Source organism: Cupressus sempervirens, chromosome 11, assembly GCF_028749045.1.
Source record: "Cupressus sempervirens isolate cs-2001-9-10 chromosome 11, ASM2874904v1, whole genome shotgun sequence".
Lineage (NCBI taxonomy): Eukaryota > Viridiplantae > Streptophyta > Pinopsida > Cupressales > Cupressaceae > Cupressus > Cupressus sempervirens.
Window position 1 is genome coordinate 371,218,636 of NC_143128.1, and position 25,248 is coordinate 371,243,883.

At 37.4% G+C, this 25,248-nt stretch overlaps 1 protein-coding gene across 1 annotated transcript in view; it reads left to right on the plus strand.

Annotated features, from left to right (window-relative positions):
- Window positions 1-25,248, plus strand: part of CJD1 (Chloroplast J-like domain 1) — a 99,244-nt gene that overhangs the window by 24,823 nt on the left and 49,173 nt on the right. Inside the window, exons 2-4 of the mRNA XM_089808806.1 lie at window positions 4,305-4,401; window positions 4,548-4,652; window positions 14,226-14,303. Coding sequence (XP_089664932.1) covers window positions 4,305-4,401; window positions 4,548-4,652; window positions 14,226-14,303 — 280 coding nt within the window. The remainder of the gene's footprint in view (window positions 1-4,304; window positions 4,402-4,547; window positions 4,653-14,225; window positions 14,304-25,248) is intronic.

The following is a 25,248-nucleotide window of genomic DNA, read 5'->3' on the forward strand; positions in this document are numbered from 1 at the left end:
ACCTACTTGCACTCTCTTTTTCGTTGCTAATGTCGACTGTGACTGCTTCAGCTTCCAACTCAAACAGTCGCTTTTGTAGATGCACTTCACTCACACCTGCAATGCCTCTACTATGTTTGATCTCTCTGCTACTGCGATCCAAGAGTCTGTTGTTCTCTCCTTCCCCTAACATATCACCCTTGTCTCCCGCAACCCCCTCCGCTCAAGATCCTGATCCTTGAACCAATGGTCGATGAGGATTTTAAGTCCTACCACTTGGTCCGCTCTGCCTTCTCTGCCTAAGCCCCTTAGTTTCCTTAAGCGAGGCTCTCCTATCTCCGCCTTCTTCACCATGAGAAGCGCTTGCTTTTCCTCTCATAGTGCATATCCCTCAGTTTCCCTCTCTAGTAGTCCCCTAAGCTCTTTGGTGTACTCGTTTCCCCCAACACTATCCACCCCCTCCACTTTAGATCTCTGCATGTTGGTCTCTCACACCTCCACTCTTTATGACATCCCTAGTCAGCCCCCCATCCACCTCACCTCCCCTCCCATTTCCATCTCTTCACCTTTACCAACATTTGTGAGGCTGTTAGATCAATGAGTAGTCGTAGAGTGACTGATGAGGAAGGGTTCTAGGTAGAACTCTTCAAGCTAGGTATCTTAGTTTTGGGTTCTTTCTTCACTGTGCACTTCAATAGAGTGGTCTGCACGGGTTTACTCCCTTCTTGGTCATGGCACATTATCCACCCGATACATAAAGTCAGGCCATCTTCAGTCCGCAACAACTATAGGACCAATATGGTCAGGCATAACTTTGCCAAATTTTATGCTATAATTTTCCACACCATCATCTCTAGGGAGCTCGATAGATGACATCACTGTGCGAGGTTTCAAGGAAGGTTTAGGACAAACTTTCAGACTAAATATTACATTTTGCCTATTAATGCTATCATTGAGGAGGCTTCACATTGGTCGACAAAAGTCTACGGTTGCTTTGTGGACTTTCACAAAGCTTTCAATTGTGTTCCTTGGTTGGCTTTGTTTCAGAGACAGATATTCGGATCTCAAAGATTATTTTGACAACTATTATGAGGTTCTATGAGAGCACAGTTGGTCAGTTAGGACTTCTCAGGGCTTCTCTAACACCATTCCTTATTTGGTATCTACATCAATGAGCTCAAGGCTTTCCTTCAGGACTCGCTACTCGTGGATGGCTACTATCTATACCAGGTCCTGATCTCCATTCTTCTATTTGTTGATGATGTGGTTCTCTTAGCCTCCTCCCCTGAGGGCCTTAAACGTCTCTTGGATGGGTTGGCCTCCTTTTGTGACTCGAGATAGCTTACTGTTAACTTGGGTAAGACCCAGGTTATGGTCTTCAACTGTTTGAAAACCTTCCATCTGCACTAATTATTTTAGGGCAAGGAGATTGAGATCTCATCTACTTGCACTTATCTAGACGTTAGATTCTAAAGACTCCGTTTCAGTATGAGATCGACTATGCAGTCTTGGGTCAACAAGGGCTTGGGATCCCTTGCTCTGCTTGAGTGATAGTGCTTTTGACGCCACTTCGAGGACACCATGTCCAAGATGCCTCGTATGGACCCTAATTAGATTGACTGTTCTTTGTGGCTTTGTGGTTTGGAGGCCCTCCCTCTTGGCCTTTGATTGGGCTTCGGTTGAGCGGGTTCAAACTCTTCTCCTTCAGTGTATTATTAAGTGTAACTAGTAAACCCCTATTAGCCTCATTTTGGCCAAGCTCGAGGCTCACCCCTTTAAACTCGGTGCCATATTTGGCCTAACTTGGTCTCTTCACTGGCTTTGGGAGTTTGTTGACTCTTGGGAGGGCCGTCATAGATATTCTTACTTGGCTTATCGCTCCACGAAGGTGATCATGACTACGGATCCCTTTGGTCGGGCTAGGTGTTGGTATGCCTAGGCCTCTGCTTTCTTAGGTTCTGCTTTCTTAGGTTCGGTGGACGTTGATATTGATCATCTCCCTCCCTTCTAGTACTTGGTGTATGCTCTCGCCCATCTCCTTCCTACCCATTTAGAGCTGAATGGTCACATTAGGATGGACATATACAAGAGATATATTCACACGACCTGGATCGATCTCCCAGGGGACTCTGTCCAAGGATGGCCTTCTATGCTGAGCACGGCATTGACATCCAAGATGTGACCATTGTGTGCCCTTCTTATGTGGAGAGTTGCCAGACTCACACCTTGCATATCCTCCACTCGTAGTAGTTTTTGGGGGTGGACGCAAACTCCCTCTCCCCTTGGTGGTTACCCTTCTGTTCTGGGGTACTTCTCTATATTTGGGTGCCCTTAGTCAGTTGTCCTCATTCTCCTTTGCTTCAAGCTCCTTGGTGGTTATTTGGTTGTTCTTTCTTTTGTTGCTTGTTCTTTCCTTGGGCAGGTTTGGTGCTCTTGTTGTTGATTGCCTCTTTGTTGTAACTGTCAGTCCCTTGGACCCTTTTGGTGGTCTATAGTTGGACATTAATAAATTGTCTTATCTTATCTTGCTGAATTTTTCACTCATTTAGTATTTCTTCAATTAATTTTGGTTTTGTGGGAATGCTTCCTTTCTTGTATATGCATTGCTTTTGATATTTCATGTTGTTTAGTTCATATTGTCTGTGGATTTTCTGTATTCAAATGCATCTAAGGCGTGAAGACAATGCTTGATGTTTGATTTGTTGACACATCAGAAATCTGTTTATGGTGAGCTTAAGGGGAATATATCCTTGCTTTTATGGATCAAACTCCCTTCCTCTACATGCTTTAATTTGCCTATATTCTATTTTATGCATTCACTTTTTTGTAGCGAATGTTTTAGGAACCATGTCGAAACCGATAGACTTATTTTTGGTTATGTATCTTAGCCACATTTTCTTCATGATTCTCCTCATGGTAAAAAATGGGTTGGAATCATATTAATTTTTTGGTCAGAATCCAAATTTGTTTAATAACATTGATAGGGGGCAGATGAGGATTGGTACTAAGAAATCTCCTCATTTTTTTGTGAATACAATCATAAATGCTTGTTTATGGTAAATTATTTGGGGTATTCTCTTGGTTGAATTATTGCTTTGAAACAAGAAAGGTGAAGGAAAACTGCTCAGAATCAAGTGAATCATGGCTTCCTTTGAACATGGTTTGAAACTTTGTAGTGAGGGGCATCATCTACCACAGTCGTTTTCCATATCATGAGATGACAGTTCTAAAGAGGTAAAACCCTCATGTCTAGACAGTCATTGTTATTAATTCTCATCCAATCACATTCTCATTGATAGGCACTAATGGGCAAGTGTTGATGAGTTGTGGGTTGGAACATTGGGTGAGTACTTGGTGAGTCCTTATTGAAAATTCATTTGATTTCGAGTTTTTCCAAGTTAATTAATTTCTTTATTTTTTAAATGTCCAAGCTTTCATGTCATTGTCAAGATTGTGTCAAATTGGTTCCTACCCAGTTGCTAAATCATAGTTGAAATTGAAACTGACAAGTTTTGCCAAGTTGCAAGTTTCAAAACTTTGAGCAATGATACAAGTTCCTTGCTTTGCTAATCAAATTGTGAGAGGTAGCTAGAATTCTCTTGATGTTTATTAGAATATAATATTCTTTATAAAAGGGAAGATAGTTGAGCTGACATTGGTAGTGCCATGCGTTTACACCTTCTTAAGGTGGGTGAAAATGTTGTTGTTGTTGGCTTTGGTGAGAACTTGATTCTTATGTTGGGTTGTTAGTAATTTCTGGGCAAGACTAATAGAATATGGAGGAAACTAAATACAAAGGAAGCAAAGTAGTTAGTATGGATAAAGGCAGAGCTCACACTAAAGCTAAAGGACATTGAAGATGGTGAGATTTGGGTTGGATTAATCATGTGGACAATATGGCTCTAAATGAGAAACTTTAAAATGTAGGGAAACTGAAAGTAGGTAAATCGCATTCAATTATTATAAAAAAGTATGAGGAAGAATGGAATTGAGTGTACACTGAAAGGGTAGAGACGCAAGAGTTCTGATACCATTTGAGACATCTCTTGGAGAAATACTGGCATATTTACAATGAATAATTATTAGGGATGATAGTCCTATCACAGATTCTGCAAATTATATTAAGGTTCTTGTATGGGGACTTGTTTGTTTCTGTAGGAGATGTATTTGCATATTGGTAATGAATTGTTGCATAGGCTTCTACAGTTGTCCTTGTAATTTTATTGTTTGATTAATGCAATATATATATATAGATATAAAGTTGGAAGTGTAGAAGCTTCATAACAATGTTTAGCAACACTTAATTGTGAGTTTGATTGTTGCAGATATGCTAGGCAAGTGTTGAGGAATAATAGAGTTGCATGTACCGCTGCATCTGTAGGTGGGGAATCGAGTGCAAGTGGTGATGACAATCCTTATCAGGTAGCTCCAATATAAGTTAATGCTTGGATTCCGTGGGTTTCATGAATCAAAATTGTGTGGTATCAATCATTTTATGTGTATCCTACCTAATATCTTAAAGCATATATTGTTGAGGTCTTTATATCAATTGTTGGACTTATTTGTAGGTCCTTGGTGTTAGTCCATTAGAAAAATTTGAGAAAATCAAGGCTTCTTATACCAGAAAATATAAAGATGCAGAAAGAAGAGGGGATGATGCAGCTATGACACAAGTAGGTACATTTTCGAGGCATTGCTTCTTGACTGTGAAAATTATGAAAAAATGAGGGAAAGCTGCAGGAAGGGTGATATAAAAAGTTAGATGAGGTGGGATGAGGGTAATTTAAAGGGGAATACTTGAATTCTTTATATTTTCACAATTTCTATAATTTTGGTTTATCATCTAAACTATTAGAGATTACGATGGCTGAGATGTGTTCTTGATAGATAAGGACATGGTCAACATACACATATATAATTAATTGTGCATTTAGAGTATTGATTGTTCATATCCATCTATTTGGAGTTTTACGTATCATGGAACTTAAGAAATACACCGTGGAAGCTCTTCGTCAAATATTTTGTTATTTTATGATTGACTGCTAGAAGAAACAAAATTTGGCCATCTTCTTTTAGAACAACTACTTGTGGTTTCCTGCCATTGCTTTTATGGAGGATGTAGGTTGACCCACTTATTTCCTAGTTTCTAAATAACAGAGTTGTGGATTTGACCAAAAGGTCTTGATAGTACAATGACATTATTATAATTTTCGAAAAACTTATCACTTCGAAACTTAATCAACATTAGCACATATGCAAGGTCTAATAGTAAGAAAGACAATAAAAGAACAATTTATGTGGAAACCCTTGCAGGAGAAAATAACTGCAAAAATATTGCTTGTATACACTTCTCTCTACAAACTCTGTAGGCACCAATCTACGTGAGATACCATTCCACAATACATTAGTACCAACTGAATAAGACACACACCAATGTCTTTCAATACAAGGCACCAACCTCTTGCATAAGTTTCTCAGAATTCTGCTAAAGTCCGTTCACAAATCTGCTATAATTATGCCCATAAATCTGCTATAATGTTTGCCTTTAAATTCACTTTTAACACTTTTTCCAGTTCCTTTATAATCTTAAAATCTGCTCTTGATACACTTGAATCTGCTAGTATATTACTATTAATGCTATTCTTCTTTATCGTCCACTCATTCTCCTCTCCACTAAATCTTGTCTTTTTATATCCTTAAACTGTTGTAAGAAGAGGCATCTCTTTGAATCGTAGGTCCTAGACTCACCAAGACTTGCTAGGACTGGCGAGTTCCAAGCAGTGTGATCCTAGCCTAGTCCCAAGGGCCCGGGGTTTGGGCTCGTCTGATTTTTGGGTGAGAAACTGGGAATGGTTTTGGAATTTGGTTTACACCTGCAGATTGTATTGGCTCGAAAGTTTCTAAAGCCTTATCACTGAATATATTTCGTGCATATTGTGCAATCATTGCATTCCATGAGATAATATCCTGTTTTGAGTGATTCTAGCCAACAGTTTGTGATGGTCCCTTTTCCAGGATTGTGAGCAATAATTATAAGGTTAAAAATAGAAGACTAAATAAGTAAATGATGAAATATAATTATTCTAATAATTTTAAAATATACACAATTATAATTAATTTGATGAACTTGATATAAGCTTTATTATATACATTTTGATGAATATAACTATGTATAAGTATTATTTTAATAATAATAAATATAATAGTAATTAAATATAATAAAATATATGATATAGTTTATATAAATATATCAGATATATATAATAATAAATCATTATTAATTAAAATTTTAAATAGATTTATTATTATGTTAATAATATATAAATATATTAATTTATATCAATAAATATGAATATATTAATATATACATACATTAATTTAAATAGACTAATATACAAATATATTAATAAGTAAATATATTAAATGTTAATAATTAGATAAAGAATTAAGTTGATGAAAACATCCTTATTTTGTAAAATAAGTGTCGATGGCTAAGGCAGATAATTATTAAGGATTATAATCTGCATTGGGCACAACAATTTTAATGCAGCATATTAGGGAACCACATGAAGGCATTCCATATCATCCAGACAAGTGATAGAAGGATAACATTATAATAATAATCCAATACAGAAAGACACGTATTGTAGAGGATTTTCTCAACATTGATTAATAATAGCTCTGACATCAAAGGAATTATAATGTCGATGATCAGCTTTGATCATCATAAGCATTTAAAGATATTATTAACTTCGCACTACTAACAATAATCATTATCGATTTATGAAAGTGTCAATAAAGAATGTTATGGAGAAGACCTGATGTCAGGGTAGAAGGCGGGAACTGTATGGATGATACAAGCAATGATTACAAGTATTGTTTGGTTTGGGAGATAAGTAATGACCATAAAAGAAGAAGCAATCCATTCAAATAAATGATATCATTAATATTGGTCAATAACATGTGTGATGCTGTAGCAATTAAGATTAGTGTGATAGATAAGAATAGATAACTAGTCGATATCACTTTTCATGGCATTACTATTGTTAATCCGTAAAGTGGAATTAATTATTAAATGGGTGCAATTTGATTAAGAAAAACTACTAATTCTAATAAGAACAGATAGGGTAGTATTAACCAGAAGAGGAGTGTACTTCCTGTGTGAAGACAAATAGTTCTAGGGAAAGGGCACTCACATCAATATCAAAATCGCATCACAAAAGCCACTCAAATCAGTTGCTTGAGGACAAGCAATCTTAGGGAAGGGCGGGCTTGTGATGGTCCCTTTTCTAGCATAGTAAGCAATAATAATAAGGTTAAAATTGTAAGATTAAATAAGTAAATAAATAAATAAATAATAAAATATAATTATAATAATAAAACATACATAATTATAAATTTGATAAACTTTATATAAACTTTATTATATATATAACTATATATAAATATATCCAGTTTAATAATAATAAATATAATAACAAATCTATATATATATATATTTGAAAAAGGGGTAAAGATATATTCAATCAAAGCATTGGTACAAAGCAAAGGCCTGAGGTCCATCAAGAAGAAAACAAAACTAAGCTCCCAAAAGACACCACCAACAAGCCTCCTGCATATTCCTGCCTCCAATACTAACCTATCTAAGATCCCAAGATAATCAGGAGGTAAACCATCTCTCCCTCCAATATCCGAACCCTCAACATTCTCGAAGGCCCACTTCACCAAGTAGTGAACCACTCTATTCCACTCTCTGGGTATATAATGAAAGAGACAAATTCCAAAGAGCTGCCCAGATGTGAAATATGTCTAACCATAGAAGCTAATTGCCAACTCACATCCTCCAAGCTCTGTTTGTTCAACATATCCAGAACAATTTAAGAGTACGACTCACAAATAATCCTTTTACACCCTAAAGAATAACCACGCTCAACAACCCCCCTAATAGCTAGAGCCTCCATCAAATTGTTAGAGTGTTGTCCTTTATAAATAGAGATGAAAAGAACAACATAACCACTGTCACCTCTACCTATAACTCCAATAATTGCATGCCCTGGATTCCCATGAGAAGAGACATTTGTGTTAATTTTTAAGAGCCCCATAGAAGGAGGTATCCACCTTCCATCTCTGTTGATTCGCTACTTAGCATGTCGGTGACTTTTACCAGCAACATAACTCACTTTACTGTTCCCCATTTGCAGATTCCAGACAATAGCATAATCACCACGATCAACATTTTCAGACATATCCCACCTTGCAAAGATAGTCTCCCATAGCTTGTTAAAGCTCCCAAGTTGTGAATATCAAGAAGAAAACAAAACTAAGCTCCCAAAAGACACCACCAACAAGCCTCCTGCATATTCCTGCCTCCAATACTAACCTATCTAAGATCCCAAGATAATCAGGAGGTAAACCATCTCTCCCTCCAATATCTGAACCCTCAACATTCTCGAAGGCCCACTTCACCAAGTAGTGAACCACTCTATTCCACTCTCTGGGTATATAATGAAAGAGACAAATTCCAAAGAGCTGCCCAGATGTGAAATATGTCTAACCATAGAAGCTAATTGCCAACTCACATCCTCCAAGCTCTGTTTGTTCAACGTATCCAGAACAATTTAAGAGTACGACTCACAAATAATCCTTTTACACCCTAAAGAATAACCATGCTCAACAACCCCCCTAATAGCTAGAGCCTCCATCAAATTGTTAGAGTGTTGTCCTTTATAAATAGAGATGAAAAGAACAACATAACCACTGTCACCTCTACCTATAACTCCAATAATTGCATGCCCTGGATTCCCATGAGAAGAGACATTTGTGTTAATTTTTAAGAGCCCCATAGAAGGAGGTATCCACCTTCCATCTCTGTTGATTCGCTGCTTAGCATGTCGGTGACTTTTACCAGCAACATAACTCACTTTACTGTTCCCCATTTGCAGATTCCAGACAATAGCATAATCACCATGATCAACATTTTCAGACATATCCCACCTTGCAAAGATAGTCTCCCATAGCTTGTTAAAGCTCCCAAGTTGTGAATCACAAAAAAGCCTACAGTTCCTTTCTAGCTACAGGTTCCAGATAATAAAGGAAGGCCCAATAGCCCAAGCCGCTTGAAGAAAATATGTCTTCACTGGAGGTCTGCCTGAGCTCTCCCAAAAATCAATTAAGGAGGTAGCATGAATACATGCATGTTGCCAAGCCTCCCACCACCTGTGCCAGATCTCTCTAGAGAAATGATAAAGGAAAAACAAGTGGGAGCAACATTCCTCACTATGATATAAAGAGAACAGATAGAGGGTCCTTGGAAACCTGTCTTGTGAAGATTCTCCCATTCGAGACATTTTCTATGAGCCACCAGGCATAGGGAAAAGTTACATTTAGGCCAAGAGAAGCTATTCCATACCTTCTTCCACCAGGGTACATCTGTCAAATCATGCAATTATCTAACCAACTTAGCATAACCTTCTGCAACAGTAAATTTTTCTATTGGGTTGGGATCCCAAGCTAAAAGTATCTAAGAGAGTTGCATAACCTACCCTCCAAGATTTTAGCCAACATAGTATGGTCCACATCTGACCAGTGTAACCCGGAAACTTGCACCCCCCTTCCAAACCTTGAAGTACCTGTCCCCGAGACGTCGCTGCACCGGGTACTTGAGTACCCAAGCACCCCCCACCTCCACCATTCCGCAACCGTGCCGCCGTTGTGATGTGTACTTGAATTTCTATTTGATTTTGATTTTGATTTTTGAATGTTACTATTGGGTATGTAATACGTTACTACGTTGCAATTTTGCTATGTTCAAGTATTTTAATTTGGTATGTTCTAGTGAACTACTAAAACATCATTTCATAACTAGCATTTCAAGTTCTATATGTATACTATACAACATCCCTCTCTGGCCCGTCCTCCCCTTGCCGCTGTCCCCTGGCCGTCCCCCCACCGTCCCAAAAATGAGGCCCATTTTCCCCATGTCCCGAAAACTTGCCCCGGTGTCCCGCCGTCCCGAAGTACCCCCGTACTGGTGTAACAATGCATCTGACCCATCCAAGGGCCAGTCAAGAGGGTCCTTCTAACAAGTCATCTCCACCTGACCTGTATGCCTAATTGTTTTAAAATTCTCTACCTTAATCCATCCAAATTCAGTGGAAATGTTACAAAGAGATTGAAGTTGCAGATAGCTAGAAAGAATAGGAGGGTGACTGTCCCAAGAGTCCTGCCAAAAGAGAGCTCCAAATCCTCTATTACAAATTTAGAAAATGCCATCTTTAACAAGTTGGGCTCCTTTTTTAAGAGGGTGCTTGATACAAGATCCCCTATTCGCCAAACCATAATGTGGCACCTCGTGGTAATCAACACCAGGGAGATACTCATAGGTTACAATTTTGTCCCACTCCTGATCCTGACGATTTCACCACCTCCAATACAACTTGGCCGCCAAGGCCTGGCTAACCAAAGCAATAGATCAAAGACCAAGGCCCCTAGCATGCTTCGGTCTACAGATTGACTCCCATGTAACTAAACTCCACTTAGAAGCAAGAAAATTGCCAGACCAGAGAAATTGATAAGAAAGAGCATCAATCTCTCTCACAAAGCTAGAGGGGGGAATCTGCAGAAAACACCTATATATGGGAAGAGCCTGCACCACCATCTTTAGAAGAATCACTCCCCCAACAGAGGATAAGCACCTATAAGTCCCATGACTAATCTTGCTTCTGAATGTCTCCAAAATACCCTGCCAAAAGTATCCATGCTGGGTCCTCAGAATCAAAGGATTCCCGAGGCAGAATCCTGGCAATCCTATTTTGAATAAGCTAAGAAGTTTTAAAGAAATATATGGATAATTTATCTTCAGTAATTTTCTGACCCAAGGCTTTCAAGTAGATGTCCAAGTCTCTCCTGAAATTCAGTGCCTCATTAACTCTGGCCCTGTCCATTAAACCTGTGTCCACAAACTGAAGGAGGTAGAGAATTGCTCCAACTCCATCCTTGAATAAAACTCTGTCTCACCTAGGAAGTAATAAATTTACCAAGTCCCTCAGCCATAATAATGAAAAGGTTGGGGTATAAGGGGTCCCCTTGCTGTAAGTCCCGAGAGGCAGTAAACAAATCCGAGGTCTCACCATTAATAACAGTTGAGGAGGAGGTATGAGTCACACAACTAAGAACCCAATTTATTCACTCTTCTCCAAAACCGAAGGCCAATAAGGTTTTCTGCAAGAAATCTCAGTTCACCACATTATAAGCTTTGGCCTAGTCAAGCTTAATAAGCATAGCTTTCTCTATAGAGGTTGCCACCGAATGAATAGACTTCATTGCTGTCACAACACGTTTTATGCTCTTAATTGAGTGCTTTCCACAAGGGAATATATATGTAATCAAATATCAAATTTTTATTGCCTCTTGGTGAGCCAATTGGTTTGTATATATATATGTGCATCAAACCACAAGATAGTGTGGGTGGAAAGATGTCACCCCTCATAACAATTGATAATAATTACATCATTCACCGAATAATCATTCATGATTATTTGGTGAACTTAATCACGAAAGATTATCATTAACAACTGCCAGCAGATTATACTACTAATCATAATTTAATGACAATTTCCAGCCTGATAATACTATCGTCTTATGTTATAGCACAGAGGTAAAATATATAGGAGTGTAGGTGTAATGGCTATGTAAGGCTTATGACACCACCCTATAAGACACACCAATCCTCAATACTTGATCACGAACAATATAAGTCCCACACCAACGTATTTCAATATGAGGCACCAATCTCTTGCATAAACTTCTTAAAATTCTGCTATAAGTGTGTTCATAAATCTGCTAATAATCTTGCCCATAAATCTGCCATAATGTCTGTCTTTAAAATTACTCTACCTCACAATTCCTTCATAAAATCTGCAAATATACTCCTAAAGGTCTTCCCTTCATATGCTTTATTTTGCTAGTGCATTAACGATGTATTTCTTTATCTTTCACTCACTCACATCTTCACCAAATCTTAATGTCCTTTTATATCCTTGTATTTTTCATAAAGAGAGGCATCCCTTTGAGTAGAAACTCAAACAACTCTTTAATGCTTTATTAGTTAGCTTTTGATTTTGGGCGCTTCCTCCTTTATTTCCTTTGTTAACAATGGTCGATGCCTCGTAGAATATATCGCTTTTCTTTTTTTGTCTTATTCATTTATTTTTATTCTTATTTTGTCCCATTCTTCTTTTTTCTTATTCAAGCTCTGCCTTTCCTTTATACCAAATGCTGACTATTTAATAAGATAAAATTGACTGCTGTTTGCAAGACCAATGTCTACTCGAGTTTAACTACTCCTGTATCCATCTCTTCCACTAAATATAATTGCTGTTTCATTTGAATTTCTTTATAATATCTTTTAATATCATTATAAATAAATATTTATTTGTTTAAATTGATTCAAATGCTGGTCAGCCTGACTACATTCATAAAGATGATTTCTTTCATCATTCACTCTAATGACAATCTTTCAGCAAGAAGATGAACAGTTGCTCTCTTCCAAAGTTGGTGTTTAAAAATTAAATTGCCAAGATTAAATATCCTTCTCAATTCTCTGCTTTATAAACCTTTTTCAAGAATAATAAAATACAATGGGGGGTTCAGGAGTAGATTTCAAATAGAAAACTTAGACAACTAATTTTGTCACCATCATAATATCATGCTATCAGTATCCAAGATTCAAATGTGATTATTAGAATTTTAGAACATCTTCCAAAGCTTTAAGTAGACCAGGGAAGAGGAAGACATAATATTGTGTAATATGCAATTTATGAATTATGCTGAATCATGATGTTCAAAGCCAATGATCATAAATTCATTATAGTTGTCAACTAACTATTATATTAGAGTTCCACACAAGGATGCGACGTCAACAAACATTTCTGTACTCATTGGATACATGTTGTCATTGAATTTTGCAAAGAATGCCTTTCTTATGAAATTTAAGCAATGTTTAAGTTATCGAGTCACATTTTTTGGGCTTGCTGAGTCCAATTTTTCAAACCATGGTGGAGATACCAATGTGGGATCCAAACTTTGGGGTTTCTCGAAAAAATATTTTTCAACTGCTTTGTCAACAGTTTTTCACTGCAATCGCTATATAAGGTGATTCAATGAAGGTACTATCATAATTTATCACAGCTGAGATATCATGTTTGGTCCTTATGTATCATGAAAAATGAGAGCATTCTGAACACAAGCAAGCATAAACAAACCTAAAATGGTCAGAAGATGAGTCTTTTCCTCTTCGCTTTAAAGGGAGTCTCTTGTGATGCATAAAGTAGGTTAAGAAATAGCAGAGAAAGGGCTGGACTCTTTGGAGAGTTCAAGATAGTTGAAGAACTTTGAAGGCCAAAGCAGGTTAGCAAAGCCAAGTTTGTGTGAGTTTCTAGATCTAGGTTAGCATTTTAAATCCATGGAGTGTTTTTAACTTTCTAGCATTAAATAGGCGAGGATTTCTATGTGCAAAACAACTTCAGTTTGCTTGTGTAGATCCGGAGTCAACTTTATGGTTGATAGATTTTCATTTGGCTCTCAACCATGCCATCATATTGATTCACTATTAAATATTCTGTTTCGGTGCAAATCATATCTTACATTCCATTGGTTGTAATGCAAAAGGGAATGTGCCATCAATTTTTACATCTCTTCTAAGAAGCCATAGTCAATGGCTTTAATTTATGTCAAAATTCCCTTTTACTTGCCATCAGCCTCCTCTGTTCTGACATATACGATTGTAAATAAATTAGCTCAGCCAATTTGTGATGGGGCTTGAACCAGAGTATAATCATGGCAACTGCCTAGCCTTATTGCTAAACTTTGATCCGCTTGACATCATTAATGTTATTTACTCTCGTACTTGTAATAATTGTGAAAGTAGTTTGTTGCTTTCACATATGAAGCAGATTGTCTGTCAAGTTTATCATTCATACTAAGTGGTTACCAGTCATGAAAAGAGAGGATTGAAAAAGGAAATCTGAGAAGTGTAGCTGTGATTGCTGGCTTCAAAATGCACTGTTTTTAAAACTTGCTAAATGACATTCTTGTAATGGGTTTTCTTCTAGTGTATTATAGCTTTGTTTGAAATTTAATTTTCTTTGATTATAGCTGGCATGCTTCTCCCAATTCTTGACCTCCGTTAGGCTTGTGTCTTGTAGAGTTGAAATATTTAATTTCCTCTAGTACATTTTTTTTTACAGCTGGAGAGAGCATATGACAAGATAATGATGGCTCAACTTTCAAATCGTAAACAAGGCCTAACTTTTGGTTCTGTTAAGGTATGTTTTTTTATTTTTATGATCAGCGCTTTTGGTTAATGCCTCTTTTTACGTAAACAATGAAACAGTTTTATATTTATGTAATGGCAATGATTAGCATATATGGATAGTATTCTGATAAGGAGAAGCATTTGAGTTGGATGTCGGATTGTATGTGTATTCAATTCTTTAATAACAAGCAAAACCATTCCATTCTTTTGCATGCTTTTTTTATGTAAGAAAGCTCAAGAATGTACCTTCCCGATTGATTCATCTTTGTGATTGACATTGTTTTCATTTATACTATTTTTGAACAGTTAATGAGCCATTGCTTTGCTTGATGGATAGTCATATAGTAATAGTAAACATAGTACTGATTGCTCCTCCTTGAGTAGTCATATTTAGTCAACATTTTAAAAATATATTAACATTTAAAGCCGGATACTCAATCACTGGGTTACTCAATTGTCAATTATGTAATACGTAGGTTTTGGAGTTCTTGTAAAAAATGAAGTGGGTGTATTAGATGTAATGATCAGCTTTACAAGATTGTCACAATACCTCACGAAGCCTCCAAGCCTGTGTCTGGTCAGGCCCAAATGAGCCCTGCCAAGTCTGAGTTTGGTACCATCGATCCTTACAGGGAGTCAGACCCACATGAGCCCTGCTGAGTCTGAGTCTGGTAACATTGATCCTTATAGAAATCTCTTAGATATTTAGTAAATTTACTTTTTAAGAATCAACTATGTTTATTTTCTAATTTGTGCCAAGTCCAAGTCGAATATCAGCATGCCAATTCTGTACTGATTCCACATCCGGTAATAATAATTGTTTCTTCAAACTTTTATGAGGATTGTTCCTCAAAAGGTGCTTCTTCCTCTTTCATTTTGTTCTAACCTCAATTCAATCTTTTGCTTGGGAAAGCATAGCCTTTTCATATGTCATATGTGTTAAATTTAGTATCAGAGTAAACAAAATTGCAGAAGTAAAGTAAAACATCAAGATCTCACTGCATATATCCTGGGAAAACCTTCATTCTTGAAGGTGAAAACCCAGCAATAAATCTTTAATTTTATTGATTAAATGATAGGAGTCTGATTGCAACCTTGCTCAATCACGAGGCAGAAGAATGACTGCAAATTATCAGAATATACCCAATAGCTATATACAGATCTGATCTGTATGATATAATGTAGATCTACAATATAGATCTGCTGATCTCCTATATCCAATTGATCTGCTGCCCCTTATTGTAATTTGATCTGCTGCTCCTTGTTGTAATTATCTCTTGAATTCGATGATTGAATGAAGCATTTGATCCTTCATAATATGTTCCTTAAACCTCTAAAAGACATGCCTCTTAGTTGGCCGACTAGCTTGTAGCAATTTTATTGTATTTTGTTTCTTCTAATGAAGCCGCCACATACACTTTTTTGAGGCTGACCAGGCATATGAAGGTTCTGACTGAAGCTGACCATTAGCACTCCCTATTAGCTAGAGAGGAGTCCTTCTCGAGATATGTAGAGAGATCTATCATGACAGCATCCGAAACAAAATACACCACAAACTTTTCCTTCACGGAGAAGAATGCATTAACAAGTGATTGCACCTCAGACTTCTCCCTCTCAAAGAAGAATTCATTAACAAGGGATTTGTTCTCAAACTTCTCTCTTAGGGAGAACTCGTTAACAAGGGATTTCACCTCAAACTTCTCCCTCACAGAGAAGAATGCATTAACAAGGGCTTGGACCTCAAACTTCTCCCTCACAAAGAATAATGCATTAAAGTACATATAAAGAAATCACTGATGCTGAGACTCACTCTCAGCAAGGGCTTCTTTCTTCAAGACTCCAAGCTTTTCTCAGAAATGCAGAAACTTTACTTTGGCAAGAGGTTTGGTGAGAATGTCAGGTGTCTGTTCTTCAGTGCTAATATACTTCAACTGAGTAGCATTCCTTTGCACCATATCTCTAATATAGTGATGTTTTATCTCAGCATGCTTTGTTCTATCATGAAACATAGGATTGACAGAGAGCTTTAACAACTTTGGTTATCACAATGAATAATCATGGGATCCAAAGATTGTCTAGACAATCCCAATAGAAGCTTTCGAAGCCACACTAATTCTCGTTCTACCACACTAGCTGCAATGTATTTAGCTTTTGCTGTACTTTGCCCCACACATAATTGTTTCCTGCTGCACTAGGAAATCATAGCAATTGCAAACTGAAGCAACAACTAGAGATGCTTTTCCGATTAGTAACACTCCTTGTCTTATTAGAATCAGTATACCCTGACAAGCTTAAGTCCACACTGGTAGAATACGTCTAATTGTTCTGCACAATTATGATATTATCTCAAGATATGCCTGGCTGCAACTAGATGTATCTGTCTGGATTCACTCATGAATTGACTAAGCGCACTCACTTCATAGCAAATCTAGTGTTAACTAGATATGTCAAGGATCCAATCAGCTATTTGTACAAGATTGGATCGACAAGATCTGAACTACCTATAGGTTCACTTAATTTTTTCAAGTTAGTTTCCACATGTGTGGTCATAGACATGCAATCTAAACATCTCAAATCTCTTCAAGATGTCAATGGTGCATTTTCCTTGACTCAGGATATTCTCATTCGACCTCTATTCGACCTCTACCTTACTTCCAAACCTATAAAGAAAAGCATGAGTCCTTGGTCCATCTCAAATTCTGAAGTCATCTCCTTGCATCTAGAGATGAGTTGCTCTTCCCCAACAAGAAATAAGTGATGCAGAGCATCCTACGAACCAACCAATAAATAGGATCCATTCTAATGCCTTCAACATCCATTGAATAATTCCATTGTTAGAGGCATCTCATGAGGTAAACAAAACACTTTTCAACACAAGTTTAATATTACTCCATTTACATAGCCTGATTTCTATTCCTGAGTATATTATTCATAACTTTTGTTCGTCACATCTTGCCAAACTCTTTGGAGAAATTAGTTAAAATTAGTACTTCTAAGACATATCTAAATCTGAACCCAATCCAATTATTACGATAATAGATAACCGTCTATTATTAGTTAATGGTAATCTATTGTAAATATCTAGTTAGCTTTAGTTAGCTTTAGCTTTTTTAGCTTTCTTAGTTAGAATAGAATGTTTTTATTCTTTACGATCGTTTCCTAAGGAAACATTGTTTTATTCTTTTGTATATATTGACCTTTCAGTCTCTATTAATTACAAGCATTTTACCAATTGCTTCATAACATGGTATCAAAGCCAATACTTCAAATTTGTTTCTTTTAAAATTATTTGTTAAATTTATTTAGAAATTATTTCATAGATTTTTTCACATAAACTCGGCTAGGATTTCTGTTTTTCAATAGACTTTGTTCTCTTCGAATTTTGAAGAATTACAACCAACAAAAATCATACCAATAATACACTTGGCTAGGGTTTTTCAGCGAAACAAATCAACTAATTCGTTTGCAAATCATTTGATCTTTGTTTCGTGGTTTGTGAATGCAAAGATTCGATCATTTGCATGCATCTCGTGCGATTTCTTGATCAAATCGTGTGAGATTTTTTTCCAAATTGCGTCTGATCAAGTGTGCGGCGAATTGAGAGCTGTTTGTCCTATTTTTTGGCTGCCGTTTTCTTCTTTCAGCACACTTTTGACACCATCTTTGGTGTCGTTTCTGCTCCCCAAAGCCAGGAACGACCAGAGATCTGCTGCTAGCTACTAAAAATTGACTTTTTTTTGCTTCCAAACTCCATTTTTTTCAGCAAATCTGAGATTTCATGGCTGGTGATTGTGTTTTTTTCGGAACCTTTATTTTTGACCTTGAAAAAAATTTGTGATCATAGATTCTTGGTGGGTTTTCGAGAGCTCAATTGGGTTGTTCGTTTTTCCTGGGTGCCTCATTTTTCGAGCTAGCAGATTCAAAAAATGACAACATATTCTTTTTGGGTTTTTCGAGATCTCTTCTGGATCACTTTTCGAATTTTTTGGGTCTTTTATTTTTTGCCTCGAAGAGCGTGCCTTTACGATTTTCATGTTTTTTCATTGGAAAACGTGTCATGACATCTCTGACAAACATTTTGCTTGAGCACAACTCCAAATTTAATGGTCGAAATTATGGCACTTGGAAGCAGTGGATCATCGCAATTTTTGAATATCGGAACACTGATCCACTTGTTTTGGGTGTTACGAAGTGTCCAACTTCTCCTGGTTCTGATTAAGATACATGGGATTTGAATAATCGAAAGGCGGTGATTCATGAGTGAAATGTCGGGAGGCACCAGAATCTATGTACCAGGCAGAAGATTTCACATGATTTGCAGGTATGCTGGCCATAAAGGTATGGTAGATAGATTCTTTCTGCTCTGAGTGTTGGGCAGCATTGGCTTGCTTCTGATGCTGCTGATTAAGATGCTCATAATATGTGAATATCTTAAATGGCACAAACTTCGAGGTGAGAAAATGAAAGACCCAAAAAAAACAGAGTACCCAAAAGAGAGCTTGAAAAACCCAAAAATAAAATGCTGTCGAAATTTGGGTCCGCTGGCTTGAAAATCGAGGCACAAGAATCGAGGCACCCACAAAAATCTGATGAAGACCCATTTGAGATCTCGAAAAACCCACCAAGAATATTTGATTAGAAGTTTTTCCTGAGGTCAAAAACTAGGGTTTCGAAGAAAACCCTAGTTGGTAGTTATGGAGGTCAATATTTGCAAAAAAAAATGGCGGATTGCTTGAAAAAATGTCCGATTTTGCTTCCCAGTGCACGATTATAGATTGAGACGTTGCTTAAAAACAATCTGTGACCTCCAAATAATGGTAGATTTGTCTTTTAAAAAACTAGAGCTGTCAAACACGAGTTGAAAAAAAAACCGCACAAGTGCAGGCGCGATTTGTTTTCTCAGTCGCGCGTTGAAGAAAAGTAACCAGACAACCCAGATACAGCAGCTGAAAACGTGATCTTTACAGTCGATTTTACTAATTTGGAGTGAGCAGAGAGATCACCAAAAATGGACGTGATTTTGGGAGATGATTTTCAGACAAGCCCAAATTCGGGATTTGCAAACAGACCTGAATTCGGGATTTTTCCTTTATGCCGAAAACCCTAGGCGGGTTTCTCAGAACGAGCACAAAGAAATGCACTGATAATTTCAAAAGAAATTATAAATTTTTGAAATAATAATGTATTAGGCTCTGATACCATGTTACAAACGTAAATGGCAGAATAAGTGATATATTAATCAGAGATCAAACAATCTATATATACAAAGAAGAGAGTCGAATAGAATAGAAACATTCTATTCTAGACTATACCTAAATATTAGAAACATTCTAATATTTACAGAGATACAATAAGATACAATAGTGAGCATTAAAAAAGAAACATAAAGATTATTCTAATAGGAAGCAGTGGGTCATCGCAATTTTTGAATATCGGAACACTAATCAACTTGTTTTGGGTGTTACGAAGCGTCCAACTTCTCCTGGTCTTGATTAAGATACATGGGATCTGAATAATCGAAAGGCGGTGATGCTTATCAAATTATCTGTGGCTGATGATCAAGTTTCTCAGATTCCATCCGGCAAGACAGCTGCTGAGATCTAGACACATCTCAAAGGTCTTCATGAAACTTCTGACAAAAGTAAAGGTTTCTTTCTGAAGAACACTGTTTTCTATTGTCATGAATGAGTGCACCTTGCTCCAAGCACACTTGAATCGGATTCAAGAAATCCATGATTAGTTACTTGTCATCGGTCGCAAGATGGAGGAAGAGGATATTGTGGTTATCACTCTTCGGAGTTTACCAAAGTCCTATGAGCATTTTATTGAGACTCTCAACATCACGTCTTCTGGTGTTGATTTGAAGTTTACTAATCTCTGCACACTTTTGCTTTAGCAAGATCGGTGGAAACAATAGTTCAGTAGCAACTCCAACTCCACAGAGCAAGCCTTTGCTACGAAATCCTTTCAGAAGGATAAGGGCAAGTTTCCCCAGCCATCTCAACAGAAGTCTTCTGCTCCAACATCAGATGGTTCCCGAAAGAACATTCAATGCAACTACTGCGACAAGTTTGGACACATGAAGGTTGAATGTTACACAGTCTAAGCAATCAGGTTCGCAGCCCAAAGCGAACAGTGCAGAGCACATTGAGCAGATGGAGTCTGCCTTTTACGCCTTCATGGCTAAAAGATTTGTAGATCATGTGAAGTTGTCTGCTTGGTACATTGATTCAGGTGCCTCTCATAATTTCACTCACTGCAGAGACTGGTTTACTGACTGCCAGCCTTATTTCGATTATGTTATTTTTGGTGGCAAAGAAGAGTACATGGTTGTCGGCCAAGGCAACATTCAGATTCAAACCACTGGGAGGAATCTCATATTCCTCGATGTGTACTATGTTCTAGGGATGGAACTAAATCTACTCTCAATTAGTCAGCTTCTGCAACATTCTCCACACTTGGATGCCACCTTTAATTCACATCAGTGCACCATCACTGATCGGGCGACTTAGTCTACTGTTGCAGCGGGTCTTGAGAATCACGATCTTTTCAGACTTATTGATTTTGGTGATTTTTGAGACTTAGCTATGGTTGCTCGACGGTCTTCTGTTAGCACACTTTGGCATCAATGATATGGGCACTTAAATGTACATTATCTCTAATAGCTTGCTCAGGATGAGCTTGTTCTTGGATTGCCAGAGATTTAGACTCAACAGCTTGGAGTTTGTGATGCATGCTAAGATGGGAAGCAACATCGCACACCTTTCACCAGTGGCGATTCATAGTGAGCTTCTTAGGTACTTCAGCTTGTTCATGCTGATATTTGTGGCCCTATGGCCACTTCTTTTGTTCTTGGGTCTAGGTATTTTCTATTCTTTGTTGATAATTTTAGTAGAAAAATGTGGGTGTATTTCCAAAAGAAATTAGAGATGCATTTCCTGTATTTCAGAAGTTTAAACCTTTAGTTGAAAAAGAATCTGGGAAATCTATTATCACTCTTAGATCAAATAATGGGGGGGAATTTTGTTCTATTGCTTTCTTTAGCTTCTTGGATACTCATGGCATCAAATGCTAGTTAACCACACCCAACACACCACAATAGAACAATGTAGTTGAACGTCGGAACATAACAATCACTGAGATGGCTTGATCCACGCTCGAACACAAACATCTTCCGAAGAAGTTTTGGGCAGAAGCAGTTAACATCATAGTTTATCTGTTGAACCGGTCACCTACAGTGGCAGTCAAAGTTAAAACTCCGAAAGAGGCCTAGTCAGGTCACAAGCCCAGAATCAGTCACCAGAAGGTTTCTGGCTCCTTTGCTTTTGTTTGGATCCCTAATTTGTCACACACCAAGTTGGATGCCAAGAGTTAGAAACTCATGCTTGCTGGATACAACAGTCTTTACAAAGCCTACCGCTTGGTCAATGTTGAGACATCTTGTCTCATCTACAGTTGTGATGTAGTCTTTGATGAGCATAGAGGACCATTCATGTCTGTTTCTCCTGTTCTAAATCCAACAGACCAGCCTATGATGGCTCATAATTTGGGAGTTAGGCTTCCATTAGGTCCACCTGATGGGAGGGCTCCAATAGCTACAGTTATACTAGTGATGCCTGTACAGACACCTCCAACTTCTCTTGCAGGATCACTTCACTTTGTAAATGCTTCACCTGAGTTTGATCCAAATTCTTCTAATGAGGAACCTGATCATCATGCATCTCCTAATACTAATGTTGGTCATTCTCCTATCCAGCCTAAGTGGTGGGCTAAGACACTTGCTGATCTTCGTGATGATGAGCTCATTGATGGGAGAACTGCTCGAAAAAAGAGCAAATCTACAGAGTCTGTCAACTTTGCTCACATGGCCAACATTCATAGTGTGTTTGAACCTCAAACATATTCCGAGGCTAGAGGAATTCTAGAGTGGGAATAGGCCATGACAACTAAACACTAGAGCCTGCTGAAGAACAACAACTAGGTCCTTTTGGATCTTCCACCAGGGAAGAAACCCATTGGTTGCAAATGGGTTTACAAAATCAAATACCAATCGGATGGTACTTTGGATAAGTACAAAGCTCGTTTAGTTGCGAAGGGCTTCTCTCAACGTTAGGGCATTGATTATGAAGAGACCTTTGCTCCTACTTCAAAGATGAGCATGATCAGATTAGTCCTAGCCATGGCGACACAATTTGGCTGGAAGGTCTATCAAATGGACGTCAAGAGTGCTTTCCTGAATAGTGATCTCCATGAAGAGGTCTACATGACGCAACCTTCTAGTTTCAAGGTTGTTGGTAAAGACCATCAGGTTTTCAGATTGGTAAAAGCTCTCAATAGCTTGAAGTAGGCCCCTCGGGCATGGTACATAAAAATTGATAAGTACCTCAGTCATCAAGGCTTCAAGAGGAGTTCTTCAGACTCAAATTTGTACATCAAGACTACTAACAGTGACATCATCCTTTTAGTTATTTGTCGATGATTTGATCATCATTGGCAGTTCGACATCTTTGATTTAGGGAATCAAACAAAATTTATGCCAGTCTTTTGATATGACTGACCTTGGGCTCATGCATTATTGCCTAGGTGTTGAGATTTGACAACAGTCTTCTAGTATATTCATCTCTCAGTCCAAATATGCTAGGGCCTTGTCAACCAAATTCCGTACGCAGGATTGCAAGCCTGCATATACACCTATGGAGAAAGGTCTCAAGTTATTTGCAAAGTCTGATTTCCCTTCCGTTGATGATACTGCATATAAACAATTAGTAGGCAACCTCATCTACCTCTCTACTACTAGGCCTGATATCAGCTTCATAGTCAGCTATATTTCACACTTTATGACAACTCCTAAGGCTGATCATTGGATGGCAGCAAAGCGTGTGCTTCGTTATGTGGAGGGCACTTTAGATTATGGACTTCTGTACTCTCAAAGTTCTAATCCTAAACTCAGTGGGTTCACAGATTCAGAGAGGGCAGGCTTTGTTGATGATAAAAAGTCAACTTTTGGATATGTGTTCATTTTGGGATCCGGTGCAGTCACATGGACTAGTAAGAAGCAACAGGCAGTTTCTTTCTCCTTTACAGAGGCCGAATACAGAGGGATTGTTAAGGCAAGGTGTGAAGTTGTTTGGGTTTGTCGGATGCTATGCATGTGTCACCAAGAGGAACAACTACTCTGTTTGTTGATAATGAAGGTGTTATCAAGTTAGCACGAAATCTAGTCTTCCATGAACGAACCAAGCATGTGGATGTTCACTATCATTACATAAGACAACTGGTTGAAGACGGGACAATAGATTTGCAGTATGTTCCTACCACAGAACAGACTACAGGCATTCTCACCAAACCTCTTGGTCTTGATAAGTTTGTCAAATTCAGAGGACAAATTGGTGTTCTAGATAAATTAACCATTAAGGGAGGGTATGACGGTAATAGATATTTGTCTATTATTAGTTAATGGTAATCTATTGTAAATATCTAGTTAGCTTCAGCTTTTTTAGCTTTCTCTGTTAGAATAGAATGTTTCTATTCTTTACAATCGTTTCCTAAGGAAACATCGTTTTATTCTTTTGTATATATTGACCTTTCGGTCTTTGTTAATAACAAGCAAGTATTTTACCAATTACTTTGTAATACCAATAAATCAATTACACGTTATGGTCTTTGTATCGAGACCCATTTTCGCTGTCATAAACCAGAAACAAAACTTGCAACCCTACCCAGGGCATCCAATATCTTTCTCAATACTAATCCAAATGTCACCAAACCAACTTCAAAGTAACCTTATATGAATCTAGTTTCTGAACATGTAGGCCATTAATTGTTTAAATGCATAAATCATTATATGAGCACGAATCATTTCTTGCAACTCCATTGACGTAATCTAAAAACTAGTTTTCACTAAAAGATTTATAACTTCCACAATTCTCCATAAAACCGACTCAAACAAAAAGGAAATGAAAACTGATTCACATATCTTTCCAATGAATATACTTAGAGGCCTGATTTTCCCAAATGTGTTCGTACCAAACCTTGCAATATGACTGTTGTCAAGGATTCTCAAATATGCAAACGACCACAGTCACCAAAATGCTTATAACTTCTTCACAACTTCATGAAATTACTCCAAACCAAAAAAAAGAAGGAAGCTTATTCATCTTAATATCTTATTCATCCTAATATCTAAATATATAGATTATACATGGTTTCTAGGAAGTACATGGTTGTATAAGGCCTGGAAACAACAGAAAAATTGAAAAACCAATCAAAACAACAATATACAAAATCTCCAAAATAAATCCAAAATGTTTCTTGCTTCTCATTCCTTGTTTGGAATGACCATTACAATGTTTTTATAGTGGTTTATAACTTCCCAACCACCTTTTATACCAATAATCCTTCCCTTTACAACATTATGCATTTTTTTGACAACAGTTTATGCATTTTTGCATTACAACTTTTATTTAACCCCAACCTAGACCAAAATTATGACTCCAATGACTTTATATGGATAAAATAGGTCTATGAACCTATAAAATAACCATTCTGACATTATTGATCACATTAAGACCTCCTTGCACATTTTTGACAACTTATGACAAATGGCTTCTCTAGCCTTTACATCTTGACTTAATGAACTCAAATACATCATAAATGACTCAAATTAATTTCAATATCTCATATAAGACCTCTTAGCCTCCTTGTGTTCGTTTACTTTGGGTGCTCCTGCATGAATAAGTCATCAACATATAGGAGTAGGACTAAAGCCTCACTCCTTATTGCCTTGAAGTAAAGATGTGGATTGGCATAATTCTTGCAGAAACCCCAACTCATCAAGTATTGGTCAGTCTTTTCATACCATGCTCGAGTAGCTTGCTTAAGACCATATAAGGATTTCTTTAATTTGCATGCATGAGACTCTTTCTCATGAATTACAAAGCCTTGGAGTTTCTCAA